This window comes from Orycteropus afer, unplaced genomic scaffold, assembly GCF_000298275.1.
Source record: "Orycteropus afer afer isolate SDZICR_OR568_19922 unplaced genomic scaffold, OryAfe1.0 scaffold00647, whole genome shotgun sequence".
NCBI classification, from domain to species: Eukaryota; Metazoa; Chordata; class Mammalia; order Tubulidentata; family Orycteropodidae; genus Orycteropus; species Orycteropus afer.
This window is the reverse complement of record NW_006922234.1, coordinates 1,023,864-1,040,121: the sequence shown is the minus strand read 5'-3', so window position 1 is coordinate 1,040,121 and position 16,258 is coordinate 1,023,864. Positions and strand designations below refer to the sequence as shown.

Here is a 16,258-nt window from a genome sequence, read left to right as displayed (position 1 = left end):
TGGCTTCCAGCCAAACAAAAGACAGGCATATGAGTTGAACATTTACCTGAGGTAGATACACTCCTTGGAGAGAACAATCATGGGAGAAAGAAGGGCTGTGTCTGCACAGGGAGACAGCTCAGGGGGGCAGGAATGCATGGGAGGGATGGACACAGGGAAGAGGTAACTATTGGGAGGAAGTGGGAGAGGAGCTGTTGCATTGTGGAAAATTGCAGGCAATGTCATGAGACAAAGTGTATGTGAACTGTTGTATGGAAAGTGAATTTGCTCTGCAATCTTTTACCCAAATCACAATTAAAAAAAGGAAGTAATGACAGATAAAAGAGCTGAACAGAAGATTTCAAAGAGCAGCTTGAGAAGACAAAGTCAATTATTATAATGAAATGTGCAAAGACTTGGAGTTATAAAACCAAAAGGGAAGAACACACTTGGTATTTCTCAAGCTGAAAAAACTGAGGAAAAAAAGTAAGCCTTGAGTTGTAATATTGAAAGATTCTATGGGCAAAATATTGAATGATGCAGGAAAGATCAAAAGAAGATGGAAGGAATACACAGAATCACTGTACCAAAAAGAACTGGTCGATCTTCATCCATTTCAGAAGGTGGCATATGATCAAGAACCAATGGTATTGAAAGAAGAAGTAGAAGCTGCACTGAGGGAACTTGTGAAAAAATAGGCTCCAGGAATTGATGGAATACCCACTGTGATGTTTCAACAAACAGATGCCACGCTGGAGATACTTATTTATCTATGCCAAGAAATTTAGAAGACAGCTGGCTAACTGACTGGAAAAGATCCATATTTGTACCCATTCTAAAGAAAGGTGATCCCACCGAATGTGGAAATTATCGAACAATATTAATATCACATGCAAGTAAAATCTTAGTGAAGATAATTCAAAAACGGCGCAATATATTGACAGGGAACCCCCAATTCAGGCTGAATTCAGAAGAGGACGGGGAACAAGGGATATCATAGCTGTTGTCAGATGGATCTTGGCTCAAGGCAAAGAATACCAGAAAGATGTTTACTTGTGTTTTATTGATGATGCAATGACATGTGACTGTGTGGATCATAACAAATTATGGATAACATTGAGAAGAATGGAAATTCCAGAGCACTTAATTGTGCTCATGAGGAATCTGTACATACACCAGGAGGCTGTCAATCGAACAGAACAAGGGATACTGCACGGCTTAAAATTAGGAAGGGAGTTTGTCAGGGTTGTATCCTTTCACCATACTTATTCAATCTGTATGCTGAGCAAATAATCTGAGAAACTGTACTATATGAAGGAGAACAAGGCATCAGGATTGGAGGAAGAGTCATTAACAACCTGCGATATGTGGATGACAAAATCTTGCTTGGTGAGTGAAGATGACTTGAAGCAATGATTGATGAAAATTAAAGACTATAGTCTGCAGTATGGATTACACCTCAATATAAAGAAAACAAAAATCCTCCCAACTGGACCAATAAACAGCATCATGATAAATGGAGAGAAGATTGAAATTGTCATGATTTCATATTACTTGGTTCCACGATCATCACCCATGGAAGCAGCAGTCAAGACATCAGAGGACGCTGGGCAAATCTACTACAGATGACCTCCTTGAAGTGCTGAAGAGCAAAGATGTCTTTTTGAAGACTGAGGTGTGCCTAACCCAAGCCATGGTATTTTCAGTTGCCTCATATGCATGCGACAGCTGGACAATGAATAAGGAAGACCAATGAAGAGTTGATGCTTTTGAGTTGTGGTACTGGCAAAGAATGCTGAAAGTACCATGCATGGACTGCCAGAAGAACTAACAAATCTATCCTGGTAGAAGTGCACCCAGATTGCTTCTTGGAAGCGAGAATGGCCAGACTTGGTCTCACCTACTTTGGTCATGTTGTCAGAAGGGACCATTCCCTGGAGAAGGATATCATGCTTGGTAGGGTGGAGGGTCAATGAAGAAGGGGACGGCCCTCAACAGGATGGATTGGCACAGTGGCTGCAGCGCTGGGCTTGGGTAGAGCAAGGATCGTGAGGCTGGCACAGGGCCAGGCAGTGTTTTGTTCTCTTGTACCCAACTCAACAGCACCTCACAACAGGGATCTTTCTGCAGTTTTCATTTGATTCAAACGTAAAATGAGAGCATGTCTCTGGTATTGTGTGATAATGTACATGCAAGACAGTATACTTGTTCAGCACAAGCAGGGTGGCTTTCCATTTTTAAAACACTAAATTTGCAAGAATTTTTGTCCAAATGTTTCACACAAACCAACTCAGCCCTTACTCTCTCCCCCCATCCCACTTTTCTTCCCTTCCTCCCTTCCTCTCTCTCTCTCTCTGTCTCTTTCTTCCTTTTTCTTTACGGTTTTAAGAGTGGTTGTAAACACTCAACTTTGGGGAAATGCATCTTTAGGCTGAAGTTGTATTCGGCACTAATGTTTTGGGGACAGATTTAAGGACACAGGTTGGGGTAGATTTTTGTGTGTGTGTTTCTTTGAGGGGAGTGAGTGTGGGAGGGTTGTCACACTGAGTTGCCTCAAAATGGGTGGGAGTTTTAGGGCATTGTTTTCTATTTCTGGAGGCCCAGGATGGTGCAAAATGGATTAACATGCTCAACTGCAAGTTTGGAGGTTTGAGTCTGCCCAAAGTTGACTCAGTGGCAACTGGTTGGTTTTCTATTTGTACTTCAGTGTGGATGTAATAGGTCAGGAGATTCAGCAGAGGCCCATTTGAGACAGATTCAGCCACCATCTTGTCCTTTCACTTGGCTGCCAGGAAAGGGACCACTGACCTCTAGACTCCTAGGCCTGCTTATTAGAAATGTGGTCAGGGTGCATGCTCCTTTGTTCTCTGGCCTTTTGGTACACTCCTCAACCTAGACTGGGGACCTGGTCAGCCACTGTCTTACGACAGGAAAACTTAGGAGTTATGGTAACATCTGGATTGAGGCTTAAGAAAAAGCCTCCTGGGGCTCTGTTCTAAACTTACTGCAGTGGGCAGTTGTGGAGTCCCCGGGAGCCCATGATTCTAAGGAAACCCTAAAGCTCCTGGTTTTCTATTTGCTCATTGATGGATCTCTCTTAGGAACTTAGTGGCAGGGATAGCTGAGCCACGACTTGATTCCATCATTTCTGCATTTGCTTGCTCCATATCACCTAATATCAAAGTCAACACTGATTCCTAATGTGACCAAAGATAAATATTATTAAAAGGTGTGATTAGTCTAATTTTAAAATTGAATTTAAGTGTTCACTGATAAATAAAAATTAACATTCAAAATATTAGTAACTATTGAATATGGTGGCAGTGAAGTAATGCCCCTTAAAGTGTGTTGGGGTTCCCCTTTGCCCCAATTAATCCTGTGGCTGTACCAAAACCAAACCAAACTCACCGCCGTCAAGTCAGGCCCGACTCACAGCGACCCCTCCTTGGGTTTTCAAGGCAGTATCTCTGAGGAAGTAGATTGCCCAACGTTCCTTCTGAAGAGTGGCTGGTGGGTTTGAACTGCCAGACTTCTGGTTAGCAGTCATGTGCCTTAGGCACTATGCCACCAGAGCTCCTGTGGGTGTACAGTGTGGCAAAAAAAAAAAAAAAAAAAAAAAAACAGGAGTAGCATCGCTCTGAGGCATGGACCATAAAGTCCATATTCTGTTCCTCCTGCATAAATGCAAACTTATTCTGATTTTGATCATTAATAGGAATGAAGAAAAAGATGTTTTTTAGGTTAGTAGTTCTCTCTCAGGTGCCTGGGGCTGTGTTAATTTTCTCCAGACAAGATGCTGTATCTGGAATTGCAGTTGTTTTTGGCATCATCACCTGATTAAATTTGGAATGATCTGTCATTTTCAATTTCAACCTTGTCGCCCAACTGTCACCTTACATTTAGCATATGAATAAGCAAACTCATCTTCTTAGCAGTCCACCGAGTCCTGAATGACACATTTCTGTCAATAGAGTATCTCTTCTGTCATCTATGAGGTCCTTGATGCCACCACTTTGGTTTTATTCGTATGTCCATAATCATTCCTATTGCCTATATGGTGGAACATTTTGTTTTGGAGTTAAGTTTGTGGAAGCTAGGAGTGTTTGCTCCATATCTGAAACATGTCAAAAGCTCTTTAAAGGATCCCTACATTCTTTTGAAAAGACTAATAACATACCATTAAGGTCCCGGTGGAATTCCCTCGATAAGTCTGCCACTTCTTCCCATCAAGACTATACATGATGATAAACTGAGAGATGTAGAGGCTGGAGAGCTTCTGGCGGGCCCCCTGGGTCTTGATGCCATGAACAATCATTGGGGCCAACAAGTCCACCTGCCAATGAAAACAACACTTTATTTAAACCTGTTTTTAAATGTGTGTTCCATCTCCTGAAATTAGCTCTTGGCTTAGGAAGATCCTAAGCAGCTCTGGTAGCACAGTGACTAAGGCATCTGACTGCTAACCAGAAGGCCTCTGGTTCAAACCCACCAGCCACTCCTCGGAAGGAAGGTTGGGCAATCTACTTCCATAAAGATACTGCCTCAGAAACCCAAGGAGGGGTCGCTATGAGTTGGAAATGACTCCACGGCACATAACAACAACAACAACAACATATTCTTTCTAAAGGTGGTGCAACGGTTAAGTGCTCAGATGCTGATCAAAAGGTTGGAGGTTTGAACTCACTCAGTGGCTCCACTGCCAGGAGAAAGACCTGGCAGTCTGGTTCCACGAAGTTTGCAGCAAAGAAAACCTATCGGGCAGTTCCACTCTGTCACATGGGGTCCTATGAGTCAGCACTGACTTGATGGCACCCAACAACTACATATTCTTTCTAGCTCCAGGACCTAACATGATATCTGATATAATATTGATGCATGGTAAATGCTTTTGAATGAATGAGTGAATAATGGTCAAATGGTAAGGGATGGCTTTAAAAAAAAAAAAAAACCCACAAACTTTTATTGTGATTTGGGTGAAAGTTTACAGAGCAAAATCACTTTCCATTCAGCAGCTCATATACACTTTGTTATATGACATTGCCTGCAATTTCCCACAATGCAACAGCTCCCCTCCCACTTCCTTCCCATAGTTACCTCTTCTCTGTGTCCTTCCCTCCCATGCACTCCTGTCCCCTGAGCTGTCTCCCTGTGCACACACACACATTCTATTCTCCCCAGATTGATCTCTCCAAGGAGTGTATCTACCTAATGTAAATGTTCAGCTCATATGCCTGTCTTTTGTTTGGCTGGAAGCCACAGGAGTGGGTTCAATTCCAGACCTGAAGGGCAGCTGGGTATCATAGCCTCAATGGTTCCATCAGGCTCTATCAGACCAGCAAACCTCATCCCTTTGCTTTTTTCTTTTTTTTTTTTAAATGATTTAGAGTTTTGTTCCACGTTGTTCTCCCACTCTATTCAGGATCTTATACAGAGATCTCCCTCCAAGTGGTTGATGGTGGTAGCTGGGCACCATCTAGTTTTTCTGGTCTCATAGTCATATAGGCTGAGGATCTCATGGTGTACCAGTCGCTTGGACTAATTGTTTCCATGCATCTTTGATTTTCTTCATTCTTCTTTGCTCTGGATGAGGAGAGACTTATCCTTGCATCTAGATGGCTGCTGGCAAGCTTTTAAGATTTCAGTTGCTACTCGCCAAAGTAGGATGTGGAACAATGTTTTTGTGTAGTATGTTATGCCAATTGATCTTGATAGGAATGGTTCATTCTTAAAGAAGAGAGAATGGACCAACTTTGGGATCAGTTACTGTCCTAACAAGCAATTCAAACTTAATATGTTCTCACTGGTGCCTGGCCCATCCAAATTGGACTGGACGTGACTTTTGTGCTTAATGGCTGTCTCCTTCACTTGACTGTAAGTTCCATTCATACATTCATTTGTTCAAAGAATATTTGAATAATTTTTGAGCACTTGCTTTATACCAAGCATTGTTATGTTTTTGTTGTTGTTGTTATGTGCTGTTGAGTTGTCTCCAACTCATAGAGACCTATGCACAACAGAGCAAAACACTGCTGGTCCCGGGCCAGCCTCATGATCCCTACTATCCCTGAGCCCATCACTGCAGCCACTGGGTCAATCCATGTTGTTGAGGGCCTTCCCCTTTTTCGCTGACTCTCTGCTTTACCAAGCATGACATCCTTCTCCAGGGAATGGTCCCTTCTGACCACATGACCGAAGTAGGTGAGGTTAAAACTGGCCATTCTCGCTTCCAAGGAGCATTCTTGGTGCACTTCCTCCAGGACAGATTTATTAGTTCTTCTAGCAGTCCATGGCACTTTCAGTTTTCTTCGCCAGCACCACAACTCAAAAGCGTCAACTCTTCTTTGGTCTTCCTTATTCGTTGTGTGCTGCCACATGCATGTGAAGCGATTGAACATACCATGGCTTGGGTTAGGCGCACCTTAGTCTTCAAAGAGACATCTTTGCTGGTTGGCGTAGCACGTGAAAGAGGTCCTTTGCAGCAGATCTGCCCAGTGCAGCATGACGTCTGATGTCTTGACTGCTGCTTCCACGGGTGTTGAGTGTGGAACCAAGTAATGTGAAATCTTTGACAACTTCAATCTTTTCTCCATTTATCATGATGGTGCTTATTGGTCCAGTTTTGAGGATTTTCGTTTCCTTTATGTTGAGGTGTAATTCCTATTGCAGACTGTAGTCTTTAATCTTCATCAGTAAGTGCTTCAAGTCATCTTCACTTTCACTTTCACAAGTAAAGCTGTGCCATCAGTGTATCACAGGTCGCTTATGAGTCTTCCTCCAATCTTGATGCCACACTCTTCTTCATATAGTCCAGCTTCTTGAATTATTTGCTCAGCATACAGACTGAGTACGTACGGTGAAAGGATACAACTCTGATAAACTCCCTTCCTGATTTTAAACCATGCAGTATCCCTTGTTGTATTCAAACAACAGCTTCCTGGTCTATGTACAGATTCCTCATGAGCACAATTAAGGGTTCTGGAATTCCCATTCTTCTTAATGTTATTCATAACTTGTTATGATCCACACAGTCAAATGCCTTTGCATAGTCAATAAAACAGAGGTAAACATCTTTCTGGTATTGTGTGCTTTCAACCAAGATCCATCTGACATCAGCAATGATGTCCCTCATTCTCTGTCCTCTTCTGAATCCAGTTTGAACTTCTGGAAGTTCCCTGTCCATGTACTGCTGCAACCGTTTTTCAATTATCTTCAGCAAGATTTTACATGCATGTGGTATTAATGATATTGTACAATAATTTCCACATTCTGTTGGATCACCTTTCTTTGGAATGGGTAGAAACGTGGATGTCTTTCAGTCAGTTGGGCAGGAAGTGTCTTCCAGATTTCTTGTCATAGATGAGTAAGTGTCTCCAGGGCAGCATCCTTTTGTTGAAACTTCTCAATGGGTATTCTGTCAATTCCTGGAGCCTTGTTTTTCACCAATTCCTTCAGGGCATCTTGGACTTCTTCCTTCAATACCATTGGTTCTTGATCATATGCTACCTCCTGAAATGGCTGAATGCCGATCAAGTCTTTTTGGTACAGTGACTCAGTATATTCCTTCCATCTTCTTTTGATCATTCCTGCATTGTTTGATATTTTACCCATAGAATCCTTCAATATTGCAACATGAGGCTTGAATTTTTTCTTCAGTTCTTTCAGCTTGAGAAATGCCAAGTGTGTTCATCCCTTTTGATTTTTTAAGTCCAGATCTTTGCACACTTCATTATAATACTTTACAGTGTCTTCTTAAGCCACCCTTTGAAATCTTCTGTTCAGTTCTTTTATCTTGTCATTTCTTCCATTTGCTTTAGCTACTCTCCATTCAAGCACAAGTTTCAAAGTCTCTTCTGATAACCACTTTTGTTTTTTTCTTTCTTTCTGCATATATATCCACATGTATAACAAACCACATGGGTGCTTCCTAGACATATCCAAACAACTTGTGGGATTGGTTTACTGGCTCAGGGGCCTTAGAACCTTAAGGGGACAACTTAGTCAACTGGCATAACATAGTTCACAAAGATAATGTTCTACATCTGAGTTTGGTGAGTAGCATCTGTAGTCTTAAAAGCTTGTAAATACCCACCTAAGATACAGCTATTGTTCTTTACTTGTATGGAGCAGAAGAGAATGATGGAAATCGAAGGATCAAAGAAGAAACCAATCCATGGGACTAATAGTACAAACAAACTACAACCCCTTCAGACCTGAGACGGAAGAACCAGATGGTGCCTGCCTACCAACATGTTCTGACCAGGGACATGATAGAAGGTCCCAGACGAATGGAAGAAAAATTTAGAACAAAAGTCAAATTTCTTAAAAAAGGCCAGACCTATTGGACTGAAAGAGACTAGAAGAACCCCTGAGACTAGCACCCTAAGATAACCTTTGAATGTGGAATTGAAGCTATCTCTATGGGTCACCCTTCAGCCAAATAATAGACTGGCTTATAATATAAAAAATTATCGTCTGTGAGAAATGTGCTTCCTCAAACAATGAACTGTAATGAGATTAAATGGTCAACATTTACCCCAAAACAAAGGTGAGAAGGCAAGGAGGACATGGTAAACTAGATCAATGGAAACAGAAGAAACAGAGTGGAAATGATGAGAATGCTAAGACATTGTGAAAACTAACCAATAGCACAGAACAGTCTGTATAAAAGTCGTTAAAGAGGAACCTAATTTGCTATATAAACTTTCACCTAAAGCACAATAAATTTTTGTTTTATGAAAGAAATACAAGTTGGAGAATATGTAGTTTGGCAGCACCATAAACCAAACAATACTTAGGGCTTAGTGAATAGTCAGAGCAAGTTACCAAAATAAAAAGAAGAGAGGAAGAAAGGCAGAAAGGAGCTGATGGGGCATTGACAGACATGCTCTTTGCATCTGCTTTGTGGTAAATGAGTTCTCTTTTTCCAATCTCTATGTGGTATTTTAACAGAGAGCAGATACACTAGGTAGGGCCATGTCCTCAGCCAACTAAAAAGAGGAGGAAGAAAGCTGGTGCACTATGAGAAAATAACAGAGGTGGGGGGAGTAAGTGGTAAAATGTGTGTGCAGAAGTGCTCTGGCCTGGCTGTATGTACCAGAGATAGGAGGCATGTTAGATAGGTTGAGAGCAAAGCCGAAAGCAGAAAAGTTTCCTTCTTCTTCCTGTTTGGAGGCCTAGAAGGAACCTGCTCTTGTTGTTAGGTAGAAAGGCTGACTTGGCACACCCAGGGTGCCTTCACTTCTCACATAGCATGGAAGACACCAAGAAGGGGTCACAGAGCCTGATTCATCACATGATGAAATGATAATGTGTTTATATATGTTGAGTGAAATAAAATGTATTGTTAAACCTGGTTTTTTAAACATGGCTACTGAAAAATGTGAAATTATGCACATGGTTTGTATTTATGGCTCACATTATATTACTCTCGGATGGCACTGACCTAAAGGAAACAGGGAAGTGCAGAAATAGGAAAGAATGAGTTATTTTTAAAATATTGAGTTCACCTATCCCTATACACAGCTTTAATTATAGGTTTCAGGTCAGTTTACCAGCTTGGACTGACTTAGTAGGCTATTTCTACTAGCCAGCAGTGTAGAATTCATGAGGAAGACAGAATGATTTTAGAAAATAGAAAAGCCACTTTTCCTTTGCTCATGTAGTGGGGGGTTGAGCTATTTGTTTTTATGTGAAAATAAGGGGATTGGAGGACTCAAGTTCACTAGGCAGTCAGACACATCTTGGGAGGTAATGAGTTTAATCTTCTAGAAAGTATTTAAATGTTCTAATTCTAGTAGATTGGCGTTGGAGAGCCAGAACAGGTAGGGCAGGCCAGGAAGTGGGAGCGGAGTGGTTTGGAACAACTAAGAGAGACAAATTTGTCAGTTTGTCGTACTGTGGTGGCGTGCGTGTTGATGTGAGGATGGAGGTGATACCACTGGTGTTTCAAATGTCAGTAGGGTTACCCATGGTGGACAGGTTTCAGTGACGCTTCCAGACTGAGACAGACTTGAAAGAAGGAAGAGAACATCCACTTCTCAAAGAATGGTCAGTGAAAACCTGATGAATAGCAGTGAAACCCTGTCTGATATATTGCTGAAAAACTTTATCAATAGCCCTGAAACATTATCTGATATAGTGCCGGAACATGAGCCCCTCAGGTCAGAAGGCACTCAAAATACACAATGGCTACAACGATGGGCTCAGGCATAACAGGGATTGTGGGGTTGGTGCAGGACCGGGCAGTGTTTTGTTCTGTTGTGCGTAAGGTCACTACGAGTTGGGGACTACTCGATGGAACTTAACAACAACAATGCCAGTAGAAAGATTAAAATTAAAGATGTAAGACACTATAGTCTACTCAATCCTATTTCCAAGTCTTTCATTCCTGACTGTTTTTGTACAAATCACAAATCACTCTGATCTTTGGTTTTTCCCCATCTGTTAACTGGGGTTTGATGAGAAAGATTGAGGTATATATATAATTTTTATACACACACACACACACACACAGATTTGAGCTATCAAGGGGAAGAAGTGATGTGATTGAATGTGACATATTTCTCATTACCAGTTAATTTTTCTAACCTTGATCCAGGAAAAAGGATCCTTGGTGCTCCAGGCATTGATTGATCCAGTATAATGAAGTCTGGCTAGATTTGGGGCCCACTGTCCTTTGCCCAAGAAAAGAGAGAAAGACTGGATTCAGTTGGGTTGGTGCTAGACACTTGCCAATGAAATTATTCTCTTGAGAAAAATTAATCCTAGCTGTGGAGAAAACAGAGAAAGGCATAAAAATTCCATTTGAATTAGAGTGTTGGGGAAGAATATTGAATATCCCATGGACTGCCAAAAGAACAAACAAATCTGTCTGGAAAGATGAATAGCCAGAATGTTCCTTAGAAGCAAGGGTGGTGAGACTTCACCTCACATACTTTGGACATGTCATCACGAGGGACCAGACCCTGAAGAAGAACATCATGGTGGGTAAAGTATGGAGTTGGTGAAAGAGAGGAAGCATTATCACAGAAGGGTTTTGACCGTCCTGTTGTCCATACTATGATTTTGTTGATTGTTAATACTTCTAATTAGCTGATACTGGAATCTGTTACTAACAAATCATATTATTTCTTTATTACATTAAATATGTTCACTGTAGAAAAATCAGAAAATGTAAAATAAAAAACAAGTAAAAATACTAATCAAAGACATTTGAGAAGACAAAATTCTTCCACCTAGAAAAAAAAATGTATTCTTTCAGTATATAACCTTCAAGCCTTTTTTTTCCCCAAAGGAATTTTTTTTTTCCCTGTTAAATGGGGATTGGTAAACTTTTCCTAAAGGGGTAGAGAGCAAATAATTTAAGCTCTGTAGATCATATGGTCTTTGTCGCAACGACTTAATTCTGTTGTAGTGCAAAACCAGCCATAGCAATATGTCAGCAAATGAGTATGGCTGTGTTCCAATAAAACTATTTATGGACACTGAAATTTGAATTTCATATAATTTCCTCATGTCAGGAAATATTCTTCTTTTCATTTTTTCAAATCATTTAATCATGCAAAAACCATTCTTAGCTTGCCGGCAATACAAAACCAGGTAGCAGGCTGGATTTGGTCGGTGGGCCGCAGTTTGATGACCCCGGCTCTGAAACGATGTTTGAGAACTCTCTATACATCCTGTCCAAGCTTTACCCCTCTTGCTTACAGGAAAGCGCAGCCTCCAGTGTTCTTCTCGTCTAACATGGAAGGACATGGAATTATCTGGGGGAATGACAACACTACCACGCATCCCTTCAATAAACATTTACTGAGCCCCTCCTCTTTGCCAGGTGCGAGGTTACTCAGATATGACCTTAACCTCAAGGAGCTCAAATTATACTTTGAGATAGTTACAGTACAGTATGAAAAGGGCTACATAGAAGTATGTGCATGAGCCCACAGAAAAATGCAAGAGAAAATGACTTTGTCTTTTTGTGTGGAGAGAGTTATGAAAGTCTTCTTAAATGAGATGAGGCTAGAAGACAATCTTGAAGGATGTGGAAGAGTTTGCAAGACAGAAAAGGGTGAAGAGAATCGTTTCAACGGGGGAGTAAGCAATATGTCAGGAGCTCTGGTGACGTAGTGCCTAAGGCACTTGACTGCTAATCAGAAAGCTGGAGGTTCAAACCCACCAGCCACTCCACGGAAGGAAGGTTGGGCAATCTCCTTCAGTAGTGACACCGCCTCGGCAACCCAAGGAGGGGTTGCTATGAGTCAGGTCTGACTCAACGGCACATAACAACAACAACAACAACAACAACAACAAGCAATATGTCAAGGCAGAGACTCATGAGATGGCATGCACACACAGGAGAGTACTCCAGGATAGGGTGCAAGGGGCGGGAATGTCGGGGGATCAGAACGGAGATTTCGGCAGGGCTCAGTCACAGAAGGTCTTGCTCTGAAGGTGACAGGAAGCGTCTAAGATGGTTTAAGCAGTAAGTGAAGTGCCTGGATTTGTGCTTCACAATATCAGTCCTGCCACAGTGAGGGCAATGAGTTGAACAGGCGCACTACCAAAGGCAGGAAGGCTGCTCAACAAGGCGGTGGCACTGCCCAGATGAGAAATGATCAGCACCTGAATTCAAATGGTCACACTGGAAAACGGAGAGGAGGAGATGGCTTTGAGAGGGACTTGTGGAGTAGAATTAATCCAGCCGTAGAGGAGGCTGGCTTCTCCGAATCTCTCTAAGAGAAATGCAAAAGCTATAGTCAGCCCAGGTTCTCGGAGGGAGAGTTAGTATTTACCATAGTGTCCTGAAGCTGTAATCTGAGAATCTCGGATGCGTCCAGAAGCCATTCCCAGGGGAATCTGACACTCTGAAATCAAACAGGGAAAACACAGTAGCTAAAAGTGCAGAGAATTTGGCCCCCAAGATGTAAGTCAGTGAAAATTGGAGAAAACCAACAAACACTAACATCTTTTAGTGTTTACTATGTGTTAAGAGCTGTATTAAATATTTTATTGTCCTATATTATTCAATTCACCATAACAGGTAGGTCCACATCTCGCACCTCGGGAAGGTAGGGTTCATACATAAGTAGACCAGTGGCTTTCTTACTTGTTGAAGGTTAAACTCCTGAATTCTCCCAAGTGATCTTTGTACTGAGTCTAAATTAAATTCCAAAATCTTCTCTTGTGATCTTGGCACTCCATAAAGTTTTGAAAACGAGGAGATCTTTTCAGCACTGATGTATTAAGTATTTAGAGCTCCAGATTCCTTACAGGCAGCAAGCAAAGATGACACAAAGCTGTATGGAAGTGGCTGAGTAGCAGCCAGCCTCTGGCCACAGCGCTACTCACCCTTGCTGTACACCAGGAAAAGAGCACTCATTCCAGCTTGCAGGTGCTCGCCAATAAGGCATTCGACCCGCCAAATGCCCGCTTTGGATGGCAGCATTTCCACGGTCTCAAACACACCTTATCAAACACAAAAGGAACAAGGAGTTCACTAAAAAAGGAGCATGAGATCCACCGGCTTATGCAGAATGTCAAGAGATTTCTCTATGTCAGTCGCGCCACTCTTGGACCAGTCCAACTCAAAGTGCTTGTTATGTGACCTCTGCTGTTGGAGGCACTGGAGATTGAGTGCTGATGGCCCTCCTTCCCAGGAAATGAGAGAGACTGGTGACTGCATGCTTTGGTGGGAGAGGCAGGAGAATGCCCGAGTTCCTCATTGAGCAGATACAGGCTCCTCGGGAGAGAGAGTGGGTCTAGTCCCACTAGGGGTGCCAAGAGGGGTAAAGTAAACCCCGCAACAAGAAACTGGAGGTGAATGCTGAGGGACCAAGGACTGAGCCACAAGTGATCACCCAGAATAAAAGTGAAACCAGCTAGGTCAAGGGGAGTTCAGGAGAGGGGATCCCAGAAGAGACCCTGAAAATGCCTTGTAAGAGGAAGGAAGAGCCAGCTTGAAGTACCCTCCAGGTGCAGACAATGTGAATGATGCCAGTTGTAAGTCAGCAAGCACTGTGCTCCCCCTCACCCTCTCCATGCTGTGAAAACAGCACACATGCACAAGGTGAACAGAAGACACAGCCACCCTTACTTACAAAATCAGAGTTTTCAGTAATACATTGGAGGGGACATTGTGATGTAAAGTGACTGCAGGCCTGCTTACCACTAAAGAGGGAGCAGAGAAGAAGTCACAGGGCTTATCAGAATTTTCACCCCCAAACAGGGGAAGTTTGCCCCCAGGATCAAACCTTTCTAAAAGCTGTGTTTTTGAAAAGCATGGTGAGTAGTGCCCAGTCAATATACTGGTTACATACATAAACCATTCCCTATGCATCCATTCTGCTGGATTTCCTTTACAGCACTTTGTTCTGTATCTGGAATGATCGTTTTCATTTGCTAACTAATTTACTAGCTCTCTGTAGGTTAAAGTTACTTGAAAAAGTAAGTTACCTGAGAGCAGGGAGTTTGTCTGCTTTGTTCGCTGACTGTATCTCTAGTGCCTAGACCAGTGCCTAGAACATACATCAATAAGTACATAGCAGAAAGAGCACACAGATCCTACCTGGATAGAGGTTGTACACGGCCATTTTATACTCCTCCTTTTTGCGCACGGTGAACACGTGTCCACTGAAATGAATAGAATGGATATTTTCATTGCTGCCCATGCTCAGCAGGTACCACCGGATCCTTTGGTCCTGAGCCATCACTAGGCCGGGTAGTGTATCCATCACATAGCCATTGATTGCTGGAAGGCGAACACAGAGAAGACCATCAAACCCTACTGTAGACATTCTTGCTCTGCACCCCACCACAAACACCAAGGCTTCTGAGGATTCTTCTCCTACACAGACACTCTCGATTCATACATTGCTCAAGTGTTTGGCTCAAAACTCACTTGGCATAGTGCATGCTGCATTTTACCAGGAGTACTATTTGGGTGTGGGATGTTACCATGGAAGCGATGGTTCTTTTGAAAATCAGGGCCCTCCATCTGGCCATCGCAGGGAGCCTTGCAGTTCCTTTCCATGTTTTCAGTGAAGTACCAACTCTTGGTCTCATCAAAGATGGTGAAAAACAGAGCAAACTCCTGGACTGTCAGCTGTCTCCCGTGAGCGGGGTTCAACGTGTTCGCGCGGCAGATCAGAAGGGGTCCGATCAAGCCCGAGTGCAGATCTTTTTCCTGGGGAAGGAAGATCTCAATCCTGAGTATAAGCCCTCTCTCACCTGTGAACCACAATAGATTCCTCATCAACTCTTTTGCCACCCCACCCCACCCCTCATTTCCCCACAGCACAATTCATTCTCTTCGGTAAATTCCAGCTATTTCAAAAAGGCTTCCTATTGCTCTTGGTATAGCTACCAAAACTCTCAGCAGAGCACACAAAGACCATTTCTTTCTCACCATAAAGTGGGCAGCACACCTGCTTACCAGATCAACATCAGAGAAATACGCCCAGGCTTTGCAGTCAAACTCATCTTTAGTGGGGGCCATATGATGTTGCACTTTCCAAAAGTAAGTTTTGATTTCATTAGGCTTCACTAAATTTTTTCTAGGTTCTGGTCCTTGCCTCTGATCTTCCTCATAAGAAATAAGGCTGGAATAGAAGGAGTATGGACGAGAGGCCTTATTTTTAAAAGTCACCTGCAGAGAAGTCACAAAGACACAAACGTCATATTTTTAGGGTCTTAAAGTCCTTAGGGTTCACATCCATAATAGGGATGCCTATCTTTTGGGCTTTATCCAAGTTTTTAATACATTGCAGGAAGTGGTATAGGGGGTGGATTGACAGAAGAGACAGGAACTTTAGAATTCTCAACTCTTTAAGGCACGAATTCAAACTTGCGAAGGTAAAAGGTGAACTATCACCACAGCGGTCTGAAGATACAAGAACCTCAGGAGCTGATACCTAACTCCAGGTTCATCACGACAAATTCCAGGACGAATGCATCAGGTCTTTTTAAAATGATTTGTTTCTCATAATTAAAAAGTTACTCACATTTATTGTAAAACATATAAAAGTACAATAAAATTCAAGGTAATACCCCTGCACTCGCATAATTTTAGAATCTTCAGCATGCTTGGTATCAACCATCAACTGGGAAAATGGATGGAAATTTTTGGAAAAAATAAAATGACTTTGATCTTTAGCTTGCACAAGGCACAAAATAATTCCTAGTCTATAGGAAATATTAGGAGCTCTGGTAGCATAGTGCCTAAGGCACTTGACTGCTAACCAGAAGGCTGGCGGTTCAAACCCACCAGCCACTCCTCAGAAGGAAG

The 16,258-nt window shown here is 42.3% G+C and overlaps 1 protein-coding gene across 1 annotated transcript in view; it reads right to left on the bottom strand.

Annotated features, from left to right (window-relative positions):
- F8 (coagulation factor VIII) overlaps positions 1-16,258 on the bottom strand; it is a 105,188-nt gene that overhangs the window by 28,145 nt on the left and 60,785 nt on the right. The window contains exons 18-24 of the mRNA XM_042783081.1: positions 15,407-15,619; positions 14,929-15,157; positions 14,540-14,722; positions 13,324-13,440; positions 12,768-12,839; positions 10,567-10,652; positions 4,157-4,312 (exon numbers count right to left, since the gene is read on the bottom strand). Coding sequence (XP_042639015.1) covers positions 4,157-4,312; positions 10,567-10,652; positions 12,768-12,839; positions 13,324-13,440; positions 14,540-14,722; positions 14,929-15,157; positions 15,407-15,619 — 1,056 coding nt within the window. The remainder of the gene's footprint in view (positions 1-4,156; positions 4,313-10,566; positions 10,653-12,767; positions 12,840-13,323; positions 13,441-14,539; positions 14,723-14,928; positions 15,158-15,406; positions 15,620-16,258) is intronic.